Raw genomic sequence first — 17,828 nt, forward strand, 5'->3', positions numbered from 1 at the left:
CACACACACATATACCACACACACACATATACCCACACACACACACATATACCACACACATATACCACACACATACCACCCACCTGCGACATGTAAACAGCACATACTCACACACCCTGGATCCAGTCACCCAAACATGACTGTCTTGAAGAATTGCCACTGACAGTTCAGTAGGTATGTTTACACTCATAGATATCTTCCTCTCTTTCTTTCTCTCTTTCTTACCTCTCTCAGTGCGGGTGTGGGTCGTACCGGTTGCTTCATCGTGATCGACGCCATGCTGGAACGGATCAGACACGAGCGCACGACCGACATCTATGGTCACGTGACTCTGATGAGGTCACAGCGGAACTACATGGTACAGACGGAAGACCAGTACGGCTTCATCCACGAGGCGCTGCTGGAAGCAGTGGCTTGTGGGAACACGGAGGTGGCGGCCCGGAGCCTGTTCTCCTACATGCAGAAGCTGGGCAAGGTGGAGAGTGGAGAGCACGTCACCGGCATGGAGCTGGAGTTCAAGGTAAACATAGAAATATATCAGATAGAACAGAAATACATCACCGGCATGGAGCTGGAGTTCAAGGTAAACNCAACTTACTGATGAGAGGGTGAACATCATCCACACACATACATATACCCACACAGACATATACCCACACACACATATACCCACACACACATATACCCACACAGACATATACCCACACAGACATATACCCACACAGACATATACCCACACAGACATATACACACACAGACATATACACACAAACACTGACAGTTGAAGTCGGAAGTTTACGTACACCTTAGCCAAGTACATTTAATCTCAGTTTTTCACAATTCCTGACATTTAATCATAGTAACAATTCCCTGTCTTAGGTCAGTTAGGATCACTACTTTATTTTAAGATTGTGAAATGTCAGAATAATAGAAGAGAGAATGATTTATTTCAGCTTTTWTTTATTTATTCACATTCCCAGTGGGTCAGAAGTTTACATACACTCAATTAGTATTTGGTAGAATTGCCTTTAAATTGTTTAACTTGTGTCAAACGTTTTGGGTAGCCTTCAACAAGCTTCCCACAGTAAGTTGGATGAAGTTTGGCCCATTCCTCCTGACAGAGCTGCTGTAACTAAGTCGGGTTTGTAGGCCTCCTTGCTTGCACATGCTTTTTCAGTTCTGCACACAACTTTTCTATAGGATTGAGGTCAGGGCTTTGTGATGGCCACTCCAATACCTTGATTTTGTTGTCCTTAAGCCATTTTGGAAGTGTCCTTGGGTCATTGTCCATTTGGAAGACCCATTTGCGACCAAGCTTTAACTTCCTGACTGATGTTTTGAGATGTTGCTTCAATATATCCACATAATTTTCCTCGTCATGATAACATCTATTTTGTGAAGTGCACCAGTCCCTCCTGCAGCAAGGCACCCCCACAACATGATGCTGCCACCCCCGTGCTTCACGGTTGGGATGGTGTTCTTCGGCTTGCAAGCCTCTCCTTTTTTCCTCCAAACATAACGATGGTCATTATGGCCAAACAGTTCCATTTTAGTTTCATCAAACCGTAGTCTAGCTTTTTTATGGAGGTGGCTTCTTCCTTGCTGAGCGGCCTTTCAGGTTATGTCGATGTAGGACTCGTTTTACTGTGGATATAGATACGTTTGTACCTGTTTCCTCCAGCATCTTCACAATGTCCTTGAGTGTGGTTCTGGGATTGATTTGCACTTTTCCCACCAAAGTACGTTCATCTCTAGGAAACAGAACGCGTCTCCTTCCTGAGCGGTATAACGGCTGCGTGGTCCCATGGTGTTTATACTTGTGTACTATTGTTTGTACAGATGAACGTGATACCTTCAGGCGTTTGGAAATTTCTCCCAAGGACGATCCAGACTTGTGGAGGTCCACAATTTTTTTCTGAGATCTTGGCTGATTTCTTTGGATTTTCCCATGATTTCAAGCAAAGAGACACTGAGTTTGAAGGTAGGCCTTGAAATACATCCACAGGTACACCCCCAATTGACTTAAATGATGTCAATTAGCCAATTAGAAACTTCTAAAGCCATGACATAATTTTCTGGACTTTTCCAAGCTGTTTAAAGGCACAGTCAATTTAGTGTATGTAAACTTCTGATCCACTGGAATTGTGATACAGTGAATTATAAGTGAAATAATCTGTCTGTAAACAATTGTTGGAAAAACTACTTGCGTCATGCACGAAATAGATGTCCTAACCGACTTGCCAAAACTATAGTTGGTTAACAAGACATTTGTGGAGTGGTTGAAAAATTTGTTTTAATGACTCTAACCTAACACGGAAACCAAACTGTGCACCAACGTGCGCCATCGTGCATAAATGTATTTTTCCCCCCCACACCAAACGCAATCATGACACACAGGTTAAAATATCAAAACAAACTCTGAACCAATTATATTCATTTGGGAACAGTTCAAAAAGCATTAAACATGTATGGCAATGTAGCTAGCTAGCTTGCACTTGTTCGTCTTTCAGTCACCCACGTGGGTATAACCAATGAGGAGATGGCACATGGGTACCTGCTTCTATAAACCAATGAGGAGATGGGAGAGGCGGGACTTGCAGCACAATCTGCGTCAGAAATAGAACTGACTTCTGTTTTAGCCCTTGGCAACACAGATGCTCATTAGCACGCGCCAGCGGTGTGGGTGCAATAATTGAATAACATAGATTTCTAAATTTATTTTGCAACGCTCGTGCACGCAATGCGAGCGGTGTAGTCAGCCTGTAAGTGTACATAAACTTCTGANTCACCGGCATGGAGCTGGAGTTCAAGGTAAACATAGAAATATATCAGATAGAACAGAAATACATCACCGGCATGGAGCTGGAGTTCAAGGTAAACATAGAAAGACCAGGTATTGAAATACAAACAGTAGCATACATTTAGAATAGAAAACATGTTGAAATATAGTAGAAATACAGTTATTCAATGCAAGTACAGAATAAAAATGAGGAAGAATGCATTGCCCTTTAACTTTGTTCATTGGAACGTGTTTCTGTGGGGGGGAAACTCAATCCCCCCTTCCCCTCCCCCTCCCCCCAGCGTCTGGCCAACACCAAAGCCCACACATCTCGGTTCGTCAGTGCCAACCTGCCATGTAACAAGTTTAAGAACCGCCTGGTCAACATCATGCCCTATGAAACCACCCGCGTCTGTCTGCAGCCAATCCGAGGCCTGGAAGGATCAGATTACATCAACGCCAGCTACATTGATGGATACAGGTAAAGCTCAACCAAGGAAGAATAATTAGTAATATGGGCATCTCATTTCAAGGCATTGTTCCATGATACGTGGACCAGTGGCCATATTTTGGGTCTCAAATGATGCTTATAATATAATTGAAAAATCCAAATGTTAGAAATGTGTCCATTCTATTTCTATGGTGTCTTTACATTGGATCAGAACCCTGTATAACACAACACCCATCGTCTAATGTGTATAGGCAGCAGAGAGGTTACATGGCCACCCAGGGCCCACTGGCTGAGACCACAGAGGACTTCTGGAGGATGCTGTGGGAACACAACTCTACCATCGTGGTCATGCTCACTAAACTGAGAGAGATGGGACGGGTAAGGTTACACACACACAAACACACACGTGCACATACACACACAAACACATCTGCACACGCATGCACGTATGCTCGCACACAGACAGAAACAAAACCACACAAACACACTCGGAGACACAAATACGTACGTGATGCCATCTCTGTACCTCTGTGTGTACCTGCAGGAGAAGTGCCATCAGTACTGGCCCGCAGAGCGGTCTGCTCGGTACCAGTACTTTGTAGTGGATCCCATGGCTGAATACAACATGCCCCAGTATATCCTCAGAGAGTTTAAGGTCACCGATGCAAGGGTGAGTGTGTGAGTGTGTGTGTATATATGTGTCCACAATACTGTATATCCTCCTCAGACAAGGCAAGGTCAATGACGCAAGACTGTGTGCCTGTGTGTGTTGCTTGTAAATGACTTATCCCTTTTGTAGCATATTTGATATTGGAATCAGACACCCTGACCTCTCCCCTCTATCTGTCCCTGGCAGCTAACATGTTCCATCGACCCACAGTAGATTACACAGTAGTCAACCCTGTACTCTCCTGACGCCCTTATCGTGTGTTTGTGTGCGTGCATGCTTGCATTCCTGTGTGGTGTGTGTGTGTGTGTGTGTGTGTGTGTGTGTGTGTGTGTGTGTGTGTGTGTGTGTGTGTGAGAACTGTAGATTACTCCAGTTAAGCCTGTCCTGTCCTGGCGGCCTGTTGACAGATGTTGTATTGATCTCTGTTAAAGTGGAGTCACGCCGTCTGAGCAGAGAACAGACATAATTGGCTAGAGACAGACGGGCCACATAGTCTGCCAGACAAGACAGGACTCATACACATATAAAGCCGACAGAGGGTTGGTGCTTAGCCACCAGAACAGACCTGATAAGACACAACTCTGGTAACAGATAGTACAATAGTTTGTTTGGTTAAATCAGTAGAAGGGACATCTTACCTTCACTTATCCACTCACATAAGGATCAGTGATTACCAGTAACAATATGGAGGATGGTTTGAGTAGTCATACTCAACATTGCTCTCATCAGCACTTCTTCTGCCCGTTCTTTCATCAGGATGGCCAATCACGGACAGTTCGTCAGTTCCAGTTCACCGATTGGCCAGAGCAGGGAGTTCCTAAATCTGGAGAGGGCTTCATCGACTTCATTGGCCAGGTGCACAAAACCAAGGAGCAGTTTGGACAGGACGGCCCAATCAGTGTCCACTGCAGGTAAGAGTCATTGCCATAGCTGAAGGTTTGACTAACAATGTTTTCCCCTGATATACTTCACACACCTCATTCTGATTACTGATGTACATTAGTCTAGCCGCTATATGTGTGTGTGTGTGTGTGTGTGTGTGCAGTGCGGGTGTGGGGCGGACCGGAGTCTTCATCACTCTGAGTATCGTTCTGGAGAGGATGCGTTATGAAGGAGCTGTGGACATCTTCCAGACTGTCAAGATGCTGAGGACACAACGCCCTGCCATGGTACAGACGGAGGTAGGCTTCACAGTCTCACTGTTGAAAACCATGGATATCAGACAAGTACATGTGATTTCTCTGTGTCTGGAAGCCACGGTAATGGTAGGCTGTTGCTCTGTTCTGTCTATTTCCCTGGTTCAGGATGAGTACCAGTTCTCCTACCAGGCTGCCTTGGAGTACCTGGGGAGTTTTGACCACTATGCAACCTAAGAGAGGAGAGGAACTGTCATCCCTCCATCCTTTTGTTCAGATAGAGGTCCACACAGAGACGAGGAACAACGAAAGAGAGGCGCAGACTGGAAAACGACAAAACAATGAACCTTATATCCCACTGGAGGGGCGACGCTACTAACAAGGAGTAATTATACAAGAACAACAACAGCAACATACAAAACAACAACAACATACAAAACAACAACAACATACAAAACAACAACATACAAAATAACAACAACATACAAAATAACAACAACAAACAAAACAACAATAAAATACAGAATAACAACAACAACATACAAAACAACAATAACATACAAAATAACAACAACAACAACAAACAAAACAACAATAACATACAAAACAACAACAACAACTAGACAACGTCAAATAAAACCTGTACTCTCAGGAAAGACCTGCAAAGGGTGTGTTGGGAGTCAGAGACAGACTATTACATGTGTAATCCTGCATATTCTTCTTACCTCAGTGTTCAAAATGTGGAGGACTTATAAAACCTGTGTGTTGTGGTCAGCTATTTCAAAAACGAAACCAGTGATGTATAAAAGGACAACAAAAAGCCTGGATATCTGCTGCACCTTAAATGGGTTTTCTATCTTATCTTTCTATCTGTGGGTTTAGTGTACGAGGGGTGAACACTTCCACGTGTCTGTGGGTTTAGTGTACGAGGGGTGAACATTTCCACATGTCTGTCGCTCTGCATTCGTGGTGTCTGTTGCTGCCACAGCTAGTCCTGGTCCACAGCACGGTTTTAGATCTATAGAACTAGAAGGACGGTTTGAGCTGCATGTCTGTGATTGGACATCAGACTCTCCTACCCACAGTGCCAAGAGAAACCACGCTGTTCCGGGGCAGATGGGAAATTAACTTTGACCTCTAATGAGAAGGAGGAATGGTACCCGTCTACATCCACCATACATGATGATCCATGAGCTCCAGGTTGAGGTTGCCTGTAGGCACAGATCTCGGATCAGTTTACCATCCTGAAATCGTAATCTAAACCATATGGGTGGAAAAACAAAACTGACCTAAGATCATTGTCTGGGGGCAACTTCACCCTACTCCAAGCGTGGATCAATATTATTACCAGTCAATGTTCAGTCATCCATGCTTTGCTTGTTATGTGCTGACATCTTACTATATAGAGTAATGACATTAAAGGTTAAACACAGTTTAGGCAATTCCATTTCAATCCCAGCCTTTCTATCCCAGCCAGTCATTTCGGGAGATGCACTGAAATTACGTGTATGAATTGAAAATTGGCTATATTTTTCTTGGAGGACCATTTCAATGAATGAACAGAATTTGAGTTAATTTCCTTAATTGACTGGAGTGTTTTTTGGGGGGAACATTTTCCACATTCTGCAGAACATTTTGTAATGATCCTATTCATTGTGGTTCAGTGTCTTTGCCTTAAGTTTCACCATGTTGGTTTTCAGATGCTTACATTACATCCAATGTATCTGAGCTAAGCAGTGAGCGTCATAATGTAGCTTACACCTACTTGAATTCTGCCACTCTGCATTGGAATGGTCCTGATGGCTCAGTGTGTTGGAGTATGGTTCTGACAACACAAAGAGCGTGGGGTCAAATCCTGCTTGGGCTACATACACAGTAATGAGTATGTGTGTTAACGTTGAGTTGGATGAACTTTGTTTGCTTGATAAACCCAAGTCCTCATGGGTTGAGAGTAGAACTCTTCTCTTGTCCACAGTAAGACAGGACTCTTCACATCTTCTCTCCGCTCTGACTCTGCTTGTAGTTCTACTGTACAGAAAAACTAAAGGACACAACCTTTAGTCCAGCATCCCCCACAATCCCTTTAGATATCATCCTCTCCTCTTATTGATTTGACATTCTATAATCTGCTGCCCCAGATACGTTGTGATTGAACAACACAGTATGAACTTAGACTGTATATACTGTGTAACGTATAGAGAGTTCTTTATAATGCAGTACATACAGTAGGCCTAACTGACGTAGAGTTAAGCAATAAGGCCCGAGGGGTTGTGGTATATGGCCAATATACCATAGCTAAGGGCTGTTCTTAGGCAAGACGCAACGTGGAGTGCCTGGATACAGCCCATAGCTGTGGTATATTGACCATGTACCACAAACCCCTGAGGTGCCTTATTGCTATTATAAACTGGTTACCAACTTAATTAGAGCAGTAAAAATACATATTTTGTCATACCCGTGGTATACGGTCTGATATACCACGGCTGTCAACCAATCAGCATTCAGGGCTCGAACTAACCAGTTTATAAAAGTTCTTCATAACACAGTATATAGGCCTGACTGACGTATAGAGTTGAAACAAGTGGGGCATAATTATTATCATCAAAAAAGAGCCTTATTGTTGACTTTTTGATATGATTTTTGAAATATGTGTCGTTCTATTTTGTTACTGTTATGGCTCTTTGTTTTTACTAATTTTTGATTTGTTTAATTGCTGTTTATTTGGGGAAAATAACTCAATATAACCAATGAGATGTTGTTTACTTGGCAAGCAAATTTTTCTGTATGATATCGTCATAGTTTTTTAATGGTCATTTTTAAGTGCTTTCTTATTTGCTTTAGTATATCGTATACAGAACCTGCGTAGAATGCTATTTGATACTGCTGTCCTCATAGACAGATACTTAGACTCAGACCTAGTTTCAGTTTACAGCCCCTATCATAGCACCATAGCACCAGTGGTACGATCCAATTGCCAATAGGGGTTTAGGGTGTCAGGGCATAGAGAGTTTAAATGTCGAGCAAAGTACAGTAGTCGGTGAAAGTCTATGTTGCACTGTATTCAGTGAACCGTGGCGTTTCAGTTCGCTACTACAGATAGATGGAGAGTATAATGGCATTTTGACACAAAGGGAAAGGCCACACAAAAAGACTGACGGACAGACCCTCATTACTTTAATTAACAGAGAAATTATCTTGATATGAAAATCTGGTGTGACTTAAAATGAACCTTAAAACGATGACTACATAATATATACACTGAACAAAAATATAAACGCAACTTATAAAGTGTTGGTCCCATGTTTCATGAGCTGAAAAAAAAAGATACCAGAAATGTTCCATACTCAAAAAAAACTTTCTCTAAAATGTGTTTACATCCCTGTTAGTGAGCATTTCTCCTTTGTCGAGATAATCCATCCACCTGACAGGTGTGGCATATTAAGAAGCTGATTAAACAGCATGATCATTACACAGGTGAACCTTGTGCTGGAGAGAATAAAAAGCCACTCTTAAGTGTGGAGTTTTGCCACACAACACAATGCCACAGATGTCTCAAGTTTTAAGGGAGTGTGCAATTGGCATGTGACTGCAGGAATGTCCACCAGAGCTGTTGCCAGAGAATTGAATGTTAATTTATCTCCCATAAGCTGCCTCCAATGTTGTTTTAGAGAATTTGGCAGTACATCCAACCGGCATCACCACCGCAGACCATGTGTATGGCGTTGTGTGGGCGAGCGGTTTGTTGTGAACAGAGTGCCCCATGGTGGCCGTGGGGTTATTGTATGGGCAGGCAGTAAAATGTTGCATTATTTTTGTTCAGTATAAATATACCTGACATAAAAGACGCACAGAGTAAACATGTGTCATCATCACGTCATCACCTTTAACCTGGTACCTGTTATTTCCTTTAATCCCTGGATGTAGATAATATTGAATGTTGACTTTGTATTAAAAGCAGGATGATTGAATATACCACATAATGAGTCATTTAGTTCCTCTGTCCTTGTATGTGAGTGTCTGACAGCTGGCTGAGAATCATGCACTGTAAAACAATAGGACTGAAAACAAGGGAGAGACGAGCAAGGAGAAAGCCTTCATCATGAGATTCATCTCAAGGAGTTGGAAGGTGTGAAGTGTATGCTTCATATTTTTCCACTAGATGGAGTCCGAACTACCTTTCTTGCTGGAACATAGCTCCTTACTCCATCCATAAATGCATTCACAGTCACACAGATGCTATACTGACACATTCTGGTTGTATGAGGACAGCCCAAATGGTTTTCTTTAAATCAAATACCATTTTATTGGTCGCATACACATATTTAGAGTGCATAAATGCAGGTGTAGGGAAATGCTTGTGTTCCTAGCTCCAACAGTGCAGTAATATCTAAAAAATAAACAACAAGACACACAAATCTAAAAAGTAAAAGAATGAAATAAAGAAATATAGAATATTAGTAGGAGCAATGTCGGAGTCTAGGATATGTGTATATATATACAGTACCAGTCAAAAGTTTGTACACACCTACTCATTCAAGGGTTTTTCTTTATTTTTACTATTTTCTACACTGTAGAATAATAGTGAAGACATCACAACTATGAAATAACATATATGGAATTTTGTAGTAAGCAAAAAAGTGTTAAACAAATCAAAACAGCCACCCTTTGCCTTAATAACAGCTTTGCACACTCTTGGCATTCTCTCAACCAGCTTCAAATGGAATGCTTTTCCAACAGTCTTGAAGGAGTTCCCACATATGTTGAGTACTTGTTGGCTGCTTTTCCTTCACTCTGCGGTCCAACTCATCCCAAACCATCTCAATTGGGTTGAGGTCGGGTGATTGTGGAGGCCAGGTCATCTGATGCAGCACTCCATCACTCTCCTTGGTCAAATAGCCCTTACAAAGACTGGAGGTGTGTTGGGTCATTGTCCTGTTGAAAAACAAATGATAGTCCCACTAAGCTCAAACCAGATGGGATGGAGTATCGCTGCAGAATGCTGTGGTAGCCATGCTGGTTAAGTGTGCCTTGAATTCTAATTAAATCACTGACAGTGTCACCAGCAAAGCACCCCTACACCATCACACCTCCTACTCCTCCTCCTCCTCCTCCTCCTCCAGGGAACCACACATGCAGAGATCTTCCGTTCACCTACTCTGCATTTCACAAAGACACGGCGGTTGGAACCAAAAATCTCAAATTTATACTCATCAGACCAAAGGACAGATTTCCACCAGTCTAATTTCCATTGCTCGTGTTTCTTGGCCCAAACAAGTCTCTTCTTATTATTGGTGTCCTTTAGTAGTGGTTTGTTCGCAGCAATTCGACCATGGCCTGATTCACGCAGTCTCCTCTGAACAGTTGATGTTGAAATGTGTCTGTTACTTGAACTCTGTGAAGCATTTATTTGTGCTGCAATTTCTGAGACTGGTAACTCTATTGAACGTATCCTCTGCAGCAGAGGTAACTCTGGGTCTTCCTTTCCTGTGGCGGTCCTCATGAGAGACAGTTTCATCATAGTGCTTGATGGTTTTTGCAACTGCACTTGAAGAAACTTCAAAAGTTCTAGAATTTTCCGGATTGACTGACCTTCATGTCTTATAGTAATGATGGACTGTCGTTTCTCTTTTCTTATTGGAGTTATTCTTGCCATAATATGGACTTGGTCTTTTACCAAATAGGGCTATCTTCTGTATACCACACCTACATTGTCTTGTTACAACAACTGATTGGCACAAATGCATTTAAGAAGTAAAGAAATTCCACAAATTAACTTTTAACAAGGCACACCTGTTAATTTAAATGCATTCCAGGTGACTACCTCATGAAGCTGGTTGAGAGAATGCTAAGAGTGTGCAAAGCTATCAATGCAAATGGTGGCTACTTTGAAGAACCTGAAATATAAAATATCTTTTGATTTGTTTAACACTTCTTTGGTTCCTACCTAATACCATATATGTGTCATTTCATAGTTTTGATGTCTTCACTATTATTCTACAATGTAGAAAATTGTAAAAATAAAGAAAAACAATGGAATGACTTGTTCCACGTTTTGATACATTGCAACCTTATTCCATTTTTTTTTATCCTGGCAAGGGGGGGTCAATGTAAATAGTCCGGGTGGCCATTGGATTAATTGTTTTATAACATAGGGGTAGAAGCTGTTAAGGAGCCTTTTGGACCTAGACTTGGCACTCCGGTACCTCTTGCCGAGCGGTAGCAGAGAGAACAGTCTATGGCTTGGGTAACTGGAGTCTTTGACAATTAAAAACAAACTATAGTTTTGGCAAGTCGGTTAGGACATCTACTTTGCATGACAGTAATTTTTCCAACAATTGTTTACAGACAGATTATTTCACTTATAATTCACTGTATAACAATTCCAATGGGTCAGAAGTTTACATAAACTAAGTTGACTGTGCCTTTAAACAGCTTGGAAAATTCCAGAAGATGATGTCATGGCTTTAAAATCTTCTGATAGGCTAATTGACATCATTTGAGTTAATTGGAGGTGTACCTGTGGATGTGTTTCAAGGCCTACCTTCAAACACAGTGCCTCTTTGCTTGACATCATGGGAAAATCAAAAGAAATCAGCCAAAAGTCTGGTTCATCCTTGGGAGCAATTTCCAAACGCCTGAAGGTACCACGTTCATCTGTACAAACAATAGTACGCAAGTATAAACACCATGGGACCACGTAGCCATCATACCGCTCAGGAAGGAGACGCGTTCTGTCTCCTAGAGATGAACGTACTTTGGTGCGAAAAGTGCAAATCAATCCCAGAACAACAGCAAAGGACCTTGGGAACAGGTGCAAAAGTATCTATATCCACAGTAAAACAGGTCCTATATCGACATAACCTGAAAGGCCGCTCAGCAAGGAAGAAGCCACTGCTCCAAACCCGCCATAAAAAAGCCAGACTACGGTTTGCAACTGCACATGGGGACAAAGATTGTACCTTTTGGAGAAATGTCCTCTGGTCTGATGAAACACAAATAGAACTGTTTGACCATAATGACCATTGTTATGTTTGGAGGAAAAAGGGGGAGGCTTGCAAGCCAAAGAACACCATCCCAACCGTGAAGCACGGGGGTGGCAGCATCATGTTGTGGGGGTGCTTTGCTGCAGGAGGGACTGGTGCACTTCACAAAATAGATGGCATCATGAGGCAGGACAAGTATGTGGATATATTGAAGCAACATCATAAGACATCAGTCAGGAAGTTAAAGCTTGGTCACAAATGGGTCTTCCAAATGGACAATGACCCCAAGCATCTTTCCAAAGTTGTGGCAAAATGGCTTAAGGACAACAAAGTCAAGGTATTGGAGTGGCCATCACAAAGCCCTGACCTCAATCCCATWGAAAATTTGTGGGCAGAACTGAAAAAGTGTGTGCGAGCAACGAGGCCTACAAACCTGACTCAGTTACACCAGCTCTGTCAGGAGGAATGGGCCAAAATTCACCCAACTTATTGTGGGAAGYTTGTGCAAGGCTACCCGAAACGTTTGACCCAARTTAAACAATTTAAAGGCAATGCTACCAAAAACTAATTGAGTGTATGTAAACTTCTGACCAACTGGGAATGTGATGAAGGAAATAAAAGCTGAAATAAATCATTCTCTCTACTATTATTCTGACATTTCACGTTCTTAAAATAAAGCGGTGATCCTAACTGACCTAAGACAGGGAATTTATACTAGGATTAATGTCAGGAATTGTGAAAAGCTGAGTTTAAATGTATTTGGCTAAGGTGTATGTAAACTTCCGACTTCAACTGTAAAAGCTGGAAGTGGTCGCTTAAATATTGTTGTCCATTAGTTTACTCCAATTAGGGGAAGGGTGGTAGGGTTAGGGGAAAATAATGTATGTAAGCTTCCGACTTCAACTGTAGGTCCCGGATGGCAGGAAGCTTGGTTCCAGTGAAGAAATGGGCAATACACACTACCCTCTGTAGCACCTTACGGTCGGATTCCGAGCAGTTGCCATACCAAGCTGTGATGCAACTGGTCAGGATGCTCTCTGTAGAACTTTTTGAGGATCTGGGGCCCCATGCCAAATCTTTTCAGTCTCCTGAGGGGGAAAATGTGTTGTCGTGCCCTCTTCACGACTCTCTTGGTTTGATGTGGACACCAAGGAACTTGAAACTCTCGACCCGCTCCACTGCAGCCCAGTCAATGTTTATGGGGCCTGTTCAGCCCTCCTTTCCTGTAATCCACAATCAGCTCCTTTGTCTTGCTCATATTCAGGGAGAGGTTGTTGTCCTGGCACCACACTGCCAGGTCTCTGACCTCCTCCCTATAGGCTTTCTCATCATTGTCGGTAATCAGGCCTACCACTGTTGTGTCGTCAGCTAACTTAATGGTGTTGTTGGAGTCGTACTTGGCCACACAGTCGTGTGTGAACAGGGAGCACAGGTGTGGACTAAGCACGCACCCCTGAGGGGCCCGGTGTTGACGATCAGCGTGGCAAATGTGTTGTTGCCTAACCTTAACACCTGGGGGCGGCCCATCAGGTAGTCCAGGATCCAATTGCATAGGAAGGTGTTTCGTCCCAGGGTCCTTATCTTAGTGATAAGCTTTGTGGGCACTATGGCATTGAACGCTGAGCTGTAGTCAATGAACAGCATTCTCACATAGATGTTCCTTTTGTACAGGTGGGCAAGGACTTTCATCAAATTATGATATTTTCTCATCAGACTATTCTCTATTTAATCTTGTCTTTACTAATATGGAAAAGTAGTTTCGATATAGAATGGCCCATTATCAAATGGGAAGGAACAGGGGCAGGAGAATAAAAATGGCATCCATATGCACTAGGAGGCAGCTTTCCCATTGGTTCGTTTTTCAGGCTCCTCCGGTTATTTCACTCCACACATCAACTACTGTTTGAGGAGCATGCAGCCTCTAGCTGCGCAACATGTGATATTCCACCCAAACTCTGTATGCCATGGGCTCTCCAACCCTGTTCCTACATTTACCAAGTGCTTCATTTGGGAAGCCAAGTGAAATCTGTTCATCGATAGTAACATGTTTTCACAACGACAGCCCCTCTCTCTGCCTGCTGGAGAAAGGAATGAAGGACAGAGAGGAGGAGATGAAAACGCACGGTGGTGAAATTTTCTGTATCTAAAGGTAATGTGACAGCCTATTAATTATGAAAATATAAATATATATTACTAGGCTATTCAAAATCAAATTCAAATTCACTGTATTTGTAGGCTTAGCCACCATGCACAATCAATGAGCCAACAGCATCGCCTAGGCCTATACGTTCTCTTCCAGACTCATTAATAGAATGTTTGGAGAGTAGCATAAGGTAACCAGTCCATCCAGTATGCACAATAAAACAGCCCACACTCAAAGGCCATTACTAGAATGTGTTTTAATTTCGGAGTATAGGCTACACCAGTGGTTCCCAAACGTTATAGTAGCCGTACCCCTTCAAACATTCAACTCCAGCTACGTACCCCTTCAAACGTTCAATCTCACCTGCGTACCCTGCTTCAGACATTCAACCTCCAGCTGCATACCCCTTCAAACATTCAACCTCCAGCTGCGTACCCCTTCAAACATTCAACCTCCAGCTACGTACCCCTTCAAACATTCAACCTCCAGCTGCGTACCCTTCAAACATTCAACCTCCAGCTGCGTACCCCTTCAGACTTCAACCTCCAGCTACGTACCCCTTCAGACATTCAACCTCCAGCTGCGTACCCCTTCAGACATTCAACCTCCAGCTGCGTACCCCTTCAAACATTCAACCTCCAGCTGCGTACCCCTTCAGACATTCAACCTCAGCTACGTACCCCTTCAAACATTCACTCCAGCTGCGTACCCTTCAGACATTCAACCTCCAGCTGCGTACCCCTTCAGACATCAACCTCCAGCTCGTACCCTTCAGATTCAACTCCAGCTGCATACCCCTTCAAGACATTCAACCTCCAGCTACGTACCCCTTCAAACATTCAACCTCCAGCTGCGTACCCCTTCAAACATTCAACCTCCTGCTACGCTACCCCTTCAAACATTCACCTCCAGCTGCGTACCCCTTCAACATTCAACCTCCAGCTGTACCCCTTCAAACATTCACCTCCAGCTGTACCCCTTCAAACATTCAACCTCCAGCTGACGTACCCTTCAAACATTCAACCTCCAGCTGCGTACCCCTTCAGACATTCAACCTCCAGCTACGTACCCTTCAGACATTCACCTCCAGCTGCGTTACCTAGACATTCCTCCAAGCTGCGTAACCCTTCAGACATTCAACTCCAGCTGCGTACCCTTCAAACATTCAACCTCCAGCTGCGTACCCTTTCAACAAAACATTCAACCTCCAGCTACGTCCCTTTCAAACATTCAACCTCCAGCTGCGTACCCCTTCAAACATTCAACTCCAGCTCGTACCCCTTCGATTTCAACCTCAGCTCGATACCCTTCAGACTTCACTCCAGCTGCGTACCCCTTAGACAATTCAACCTCCAGCTGCGTACCCCTTCAAACATTCAACCTCCAGCTGCGTACCCCTTCAGACATTCAACCTCCAGCTACGTACCCCTTCAGACATTTCAACCTCAGCTGCGACCCCTTTCAGACATTCAACCTCCAGCTGCGCTACCCCTTCAGACATTCAACCTCCAGCTGCGTACCCCTTCAGACATTCAACCTCCAGTCTTGCGTACCCTTCAAAAACATTCAACCTCCAGCTACGTACCTTCAACATTCAACCTCCAGCTCGCCCCTTCAAACATTCAACCTCCGCTCGTACCCCTTCAAAACATTCAACTCAGCTGCGTACCCCTTCAAACATTTTCAACCCCAGCTGCGTACCCCTTCAACATTCAACCTCCAGCTCGTACCCTTCAAACATTCAACCTCCAGCTGCGTACCCCTTCAAACTTCAACCTCAGCTGCGTTACCCCTTCAGACATTCAAACCTCCAGCTACGTACCCCTTCAACATTCAACTCCAGCTGCGTACCCCTTCAGACATTCAACCTCAGCTGCGTACCCCTTCAGACATTCAACCTCCAGCTACGTACCCTTCAGACATTCAACCTTCCAGCTACGTACCCCTTCAGACATTACTCTCACCTCCAACATCTCATGCGTACCCCTTCAAACATTTCAACCTCCAGCTGCGGTACCCCTTTCAACAATTCAACTCCGCTTACGTACCCTCTTCAAACATTCAACTCCACGCTGTACCCTTCAAACATTCAACCTCCAGCTAGTTTACCCCTTCAAACATTCAACCTCCAGCTGTACCCCTTCAAACATTCAACCTCCAGCCGTACCCCTTCAAACATTCAACCCCCAGCTATACCCCCTCTAGCACCAGGATCAGCGCACTCTCAAACATTGTTTTTTGCTATCATTGTTAAGTCTGCCACACACATACGATACATTTATTAAACATAAGAATGAGTGTGAGTTTTTGTCACAACCCGGCTCATGGGAAGTGACAAAGAGCTCTTATAGGACCAGAGCACAAATAATAATCTAATAATAATCAATAATTTTGCTCTTTATTTAGCCATCTTACATATAAAACMTTATTTGTTCATCAAAAATTGTGAATAACTCACCACAGGTTAATGAGAACGGTGTTCTTGAAAGGATGCACATAACTCTGCAATGTTGGGTTGTATTGGAGAGAGTCTCACTCTTAAATAATTGTCCACACACAGTCTGTGCCTGTATTTAGTTGTCATGCTAGTGAGGGCCGAGAATCCACTCTCACATACGTACGTTGTTGCAAAGGGCATCAGTGTATTAACCCCACGATTTGCCAAGACAGGATACTCTGAGCGCAGCCAAATCCAGAAATCTGGCAGCGGCTTCTGATTAAATTCAATTTTCACAGAACAGCTTGTTGTAATTTTGATGAGGCTCTCTTGTTCAGATATCGGTAAGTGGACTGGAGGCAGGGCCTGAAAGGGATAACGAATCCAGTTGTTTGTGTCGTCCATTTCGGGGAAGTACCTGCGTAATTGCGCACCCAGCTCACTCAGGTGCTTCGCTGTATCACATTTGACATGTCTGTAAGCTTGAGTTCATTTGCACACAAAAAATCCTACAATGATGGAAAGACCTGTGTATTGTCCTTGTTAATGCAGACAGAGAAGAGCTCCAACTTCTTAATCMCAGCCTTAACTTCTCTAGGGTATGTGGGACGGTAGTGTCCCCCCTCGTCAACAGCCAGTGAAACTGCAGGGCGCCAAATTAAAAACAACAGAAATCCCATAATTTAAATTCCTCAAACATACAAGTATTTTACACYATTTTAAAGATACAGTTGTAAATCCAAAAAGGTTTTACGACGAAAGCACACCAAACGATTATGTTAGGYATGAGCCAAGTCACAGAAAAAAGACAGCCATTTTTCCAGCCAAAGAGAGCAGTAACAAAAAGCARAAATAGAGATAAAATGAATCACTAACCTTTGATGATCTTCATCAGATGACACTCATAGGACTTCATGTTACACAATACATGTATGTTTTGTTCGGTAAAGTTCATATTTATATAAAACAATCTGAGTTTAGACGGGACGCTACTGTCTCACTTGGCAAAAAGCCTGAGAAAATGCAGAGCGCCAAATTAAAATTAATTACTATGAAAATTACTATAAAATCAAACTTTCATTAAATCACACATGAAAGATACCAAATTAAAGCTACACTGGTTGTGAATCCAGCCAACATGTCAGAATTCAAATAGGCTTTTCGGCGAAAGCATACGATGCTATTATCTGAGGAAGCACATGTATTAAGAAAGGTAATCTCCTGTGGTG

The 17,828-nt window shown here is 43.1% G+C and overlaps 1 protein-coding gene across 1 annotated transcript in view; it reads left to right on the forward strand.

The window, feature by feature from the left end:
* The window catches only part of ptprda (protein tyrosine phosphatase receptor type Da), a 6,024-nt gene extending 291 nt beyond the window's left edge, over nt 1–5,733 (forward strand). The window contains exons 2-9 of the mRNA XM_023977703.2: nt 235–583; nt 2,812–2,874; nt 3,082–3,260; nt 3,482–3,608; nt 3,775–3,900; nt 4,657–4,811; nt 4,946–5,081; nt 5,205–5,733. Coding sequence (XP_023833471.2) covers nt 235–583; nt 2,812–2,874; nt 3,082–3,260; nt 3,482–3,608; nt 3,775–3,900; nt 4,657–4,811; nt 4,946–5,081; nt 5,205–5,273 — 1,204 coding nt within the window. The 3' untranslated portion in view covers nt 5,274–5,733. The remainder of the gene's footprint in view (nt 1–234; nt 584–2,811; nt 2,875–3,081; nt 3,261–3,481; nt 3,609–3,774; nt 3,901–4,656; nt 4,812–4,945; nt 5,082–5,204) is intronic.
* The last annotated feature ends 12,095 nt before the right edge of the window (nt 5,734–17,828 follow it).

This window comes from Salvelinus sp. IW2-2015, linkage group LG32, assembly GCF_002910315.2.
Source record: "Salvelinus sp. IW2-2015 linkage group LG32, ASM291031v2, whole genome shotgun sequence".
NCBI classification, from domain to species: domain Eukaryota; kingdom Metazoa; phylum Chordata; class Actinopteri; order Salmoniformes; family Salmonidae; genus Salvelinus; species Salvelinus sp. IW2-2015.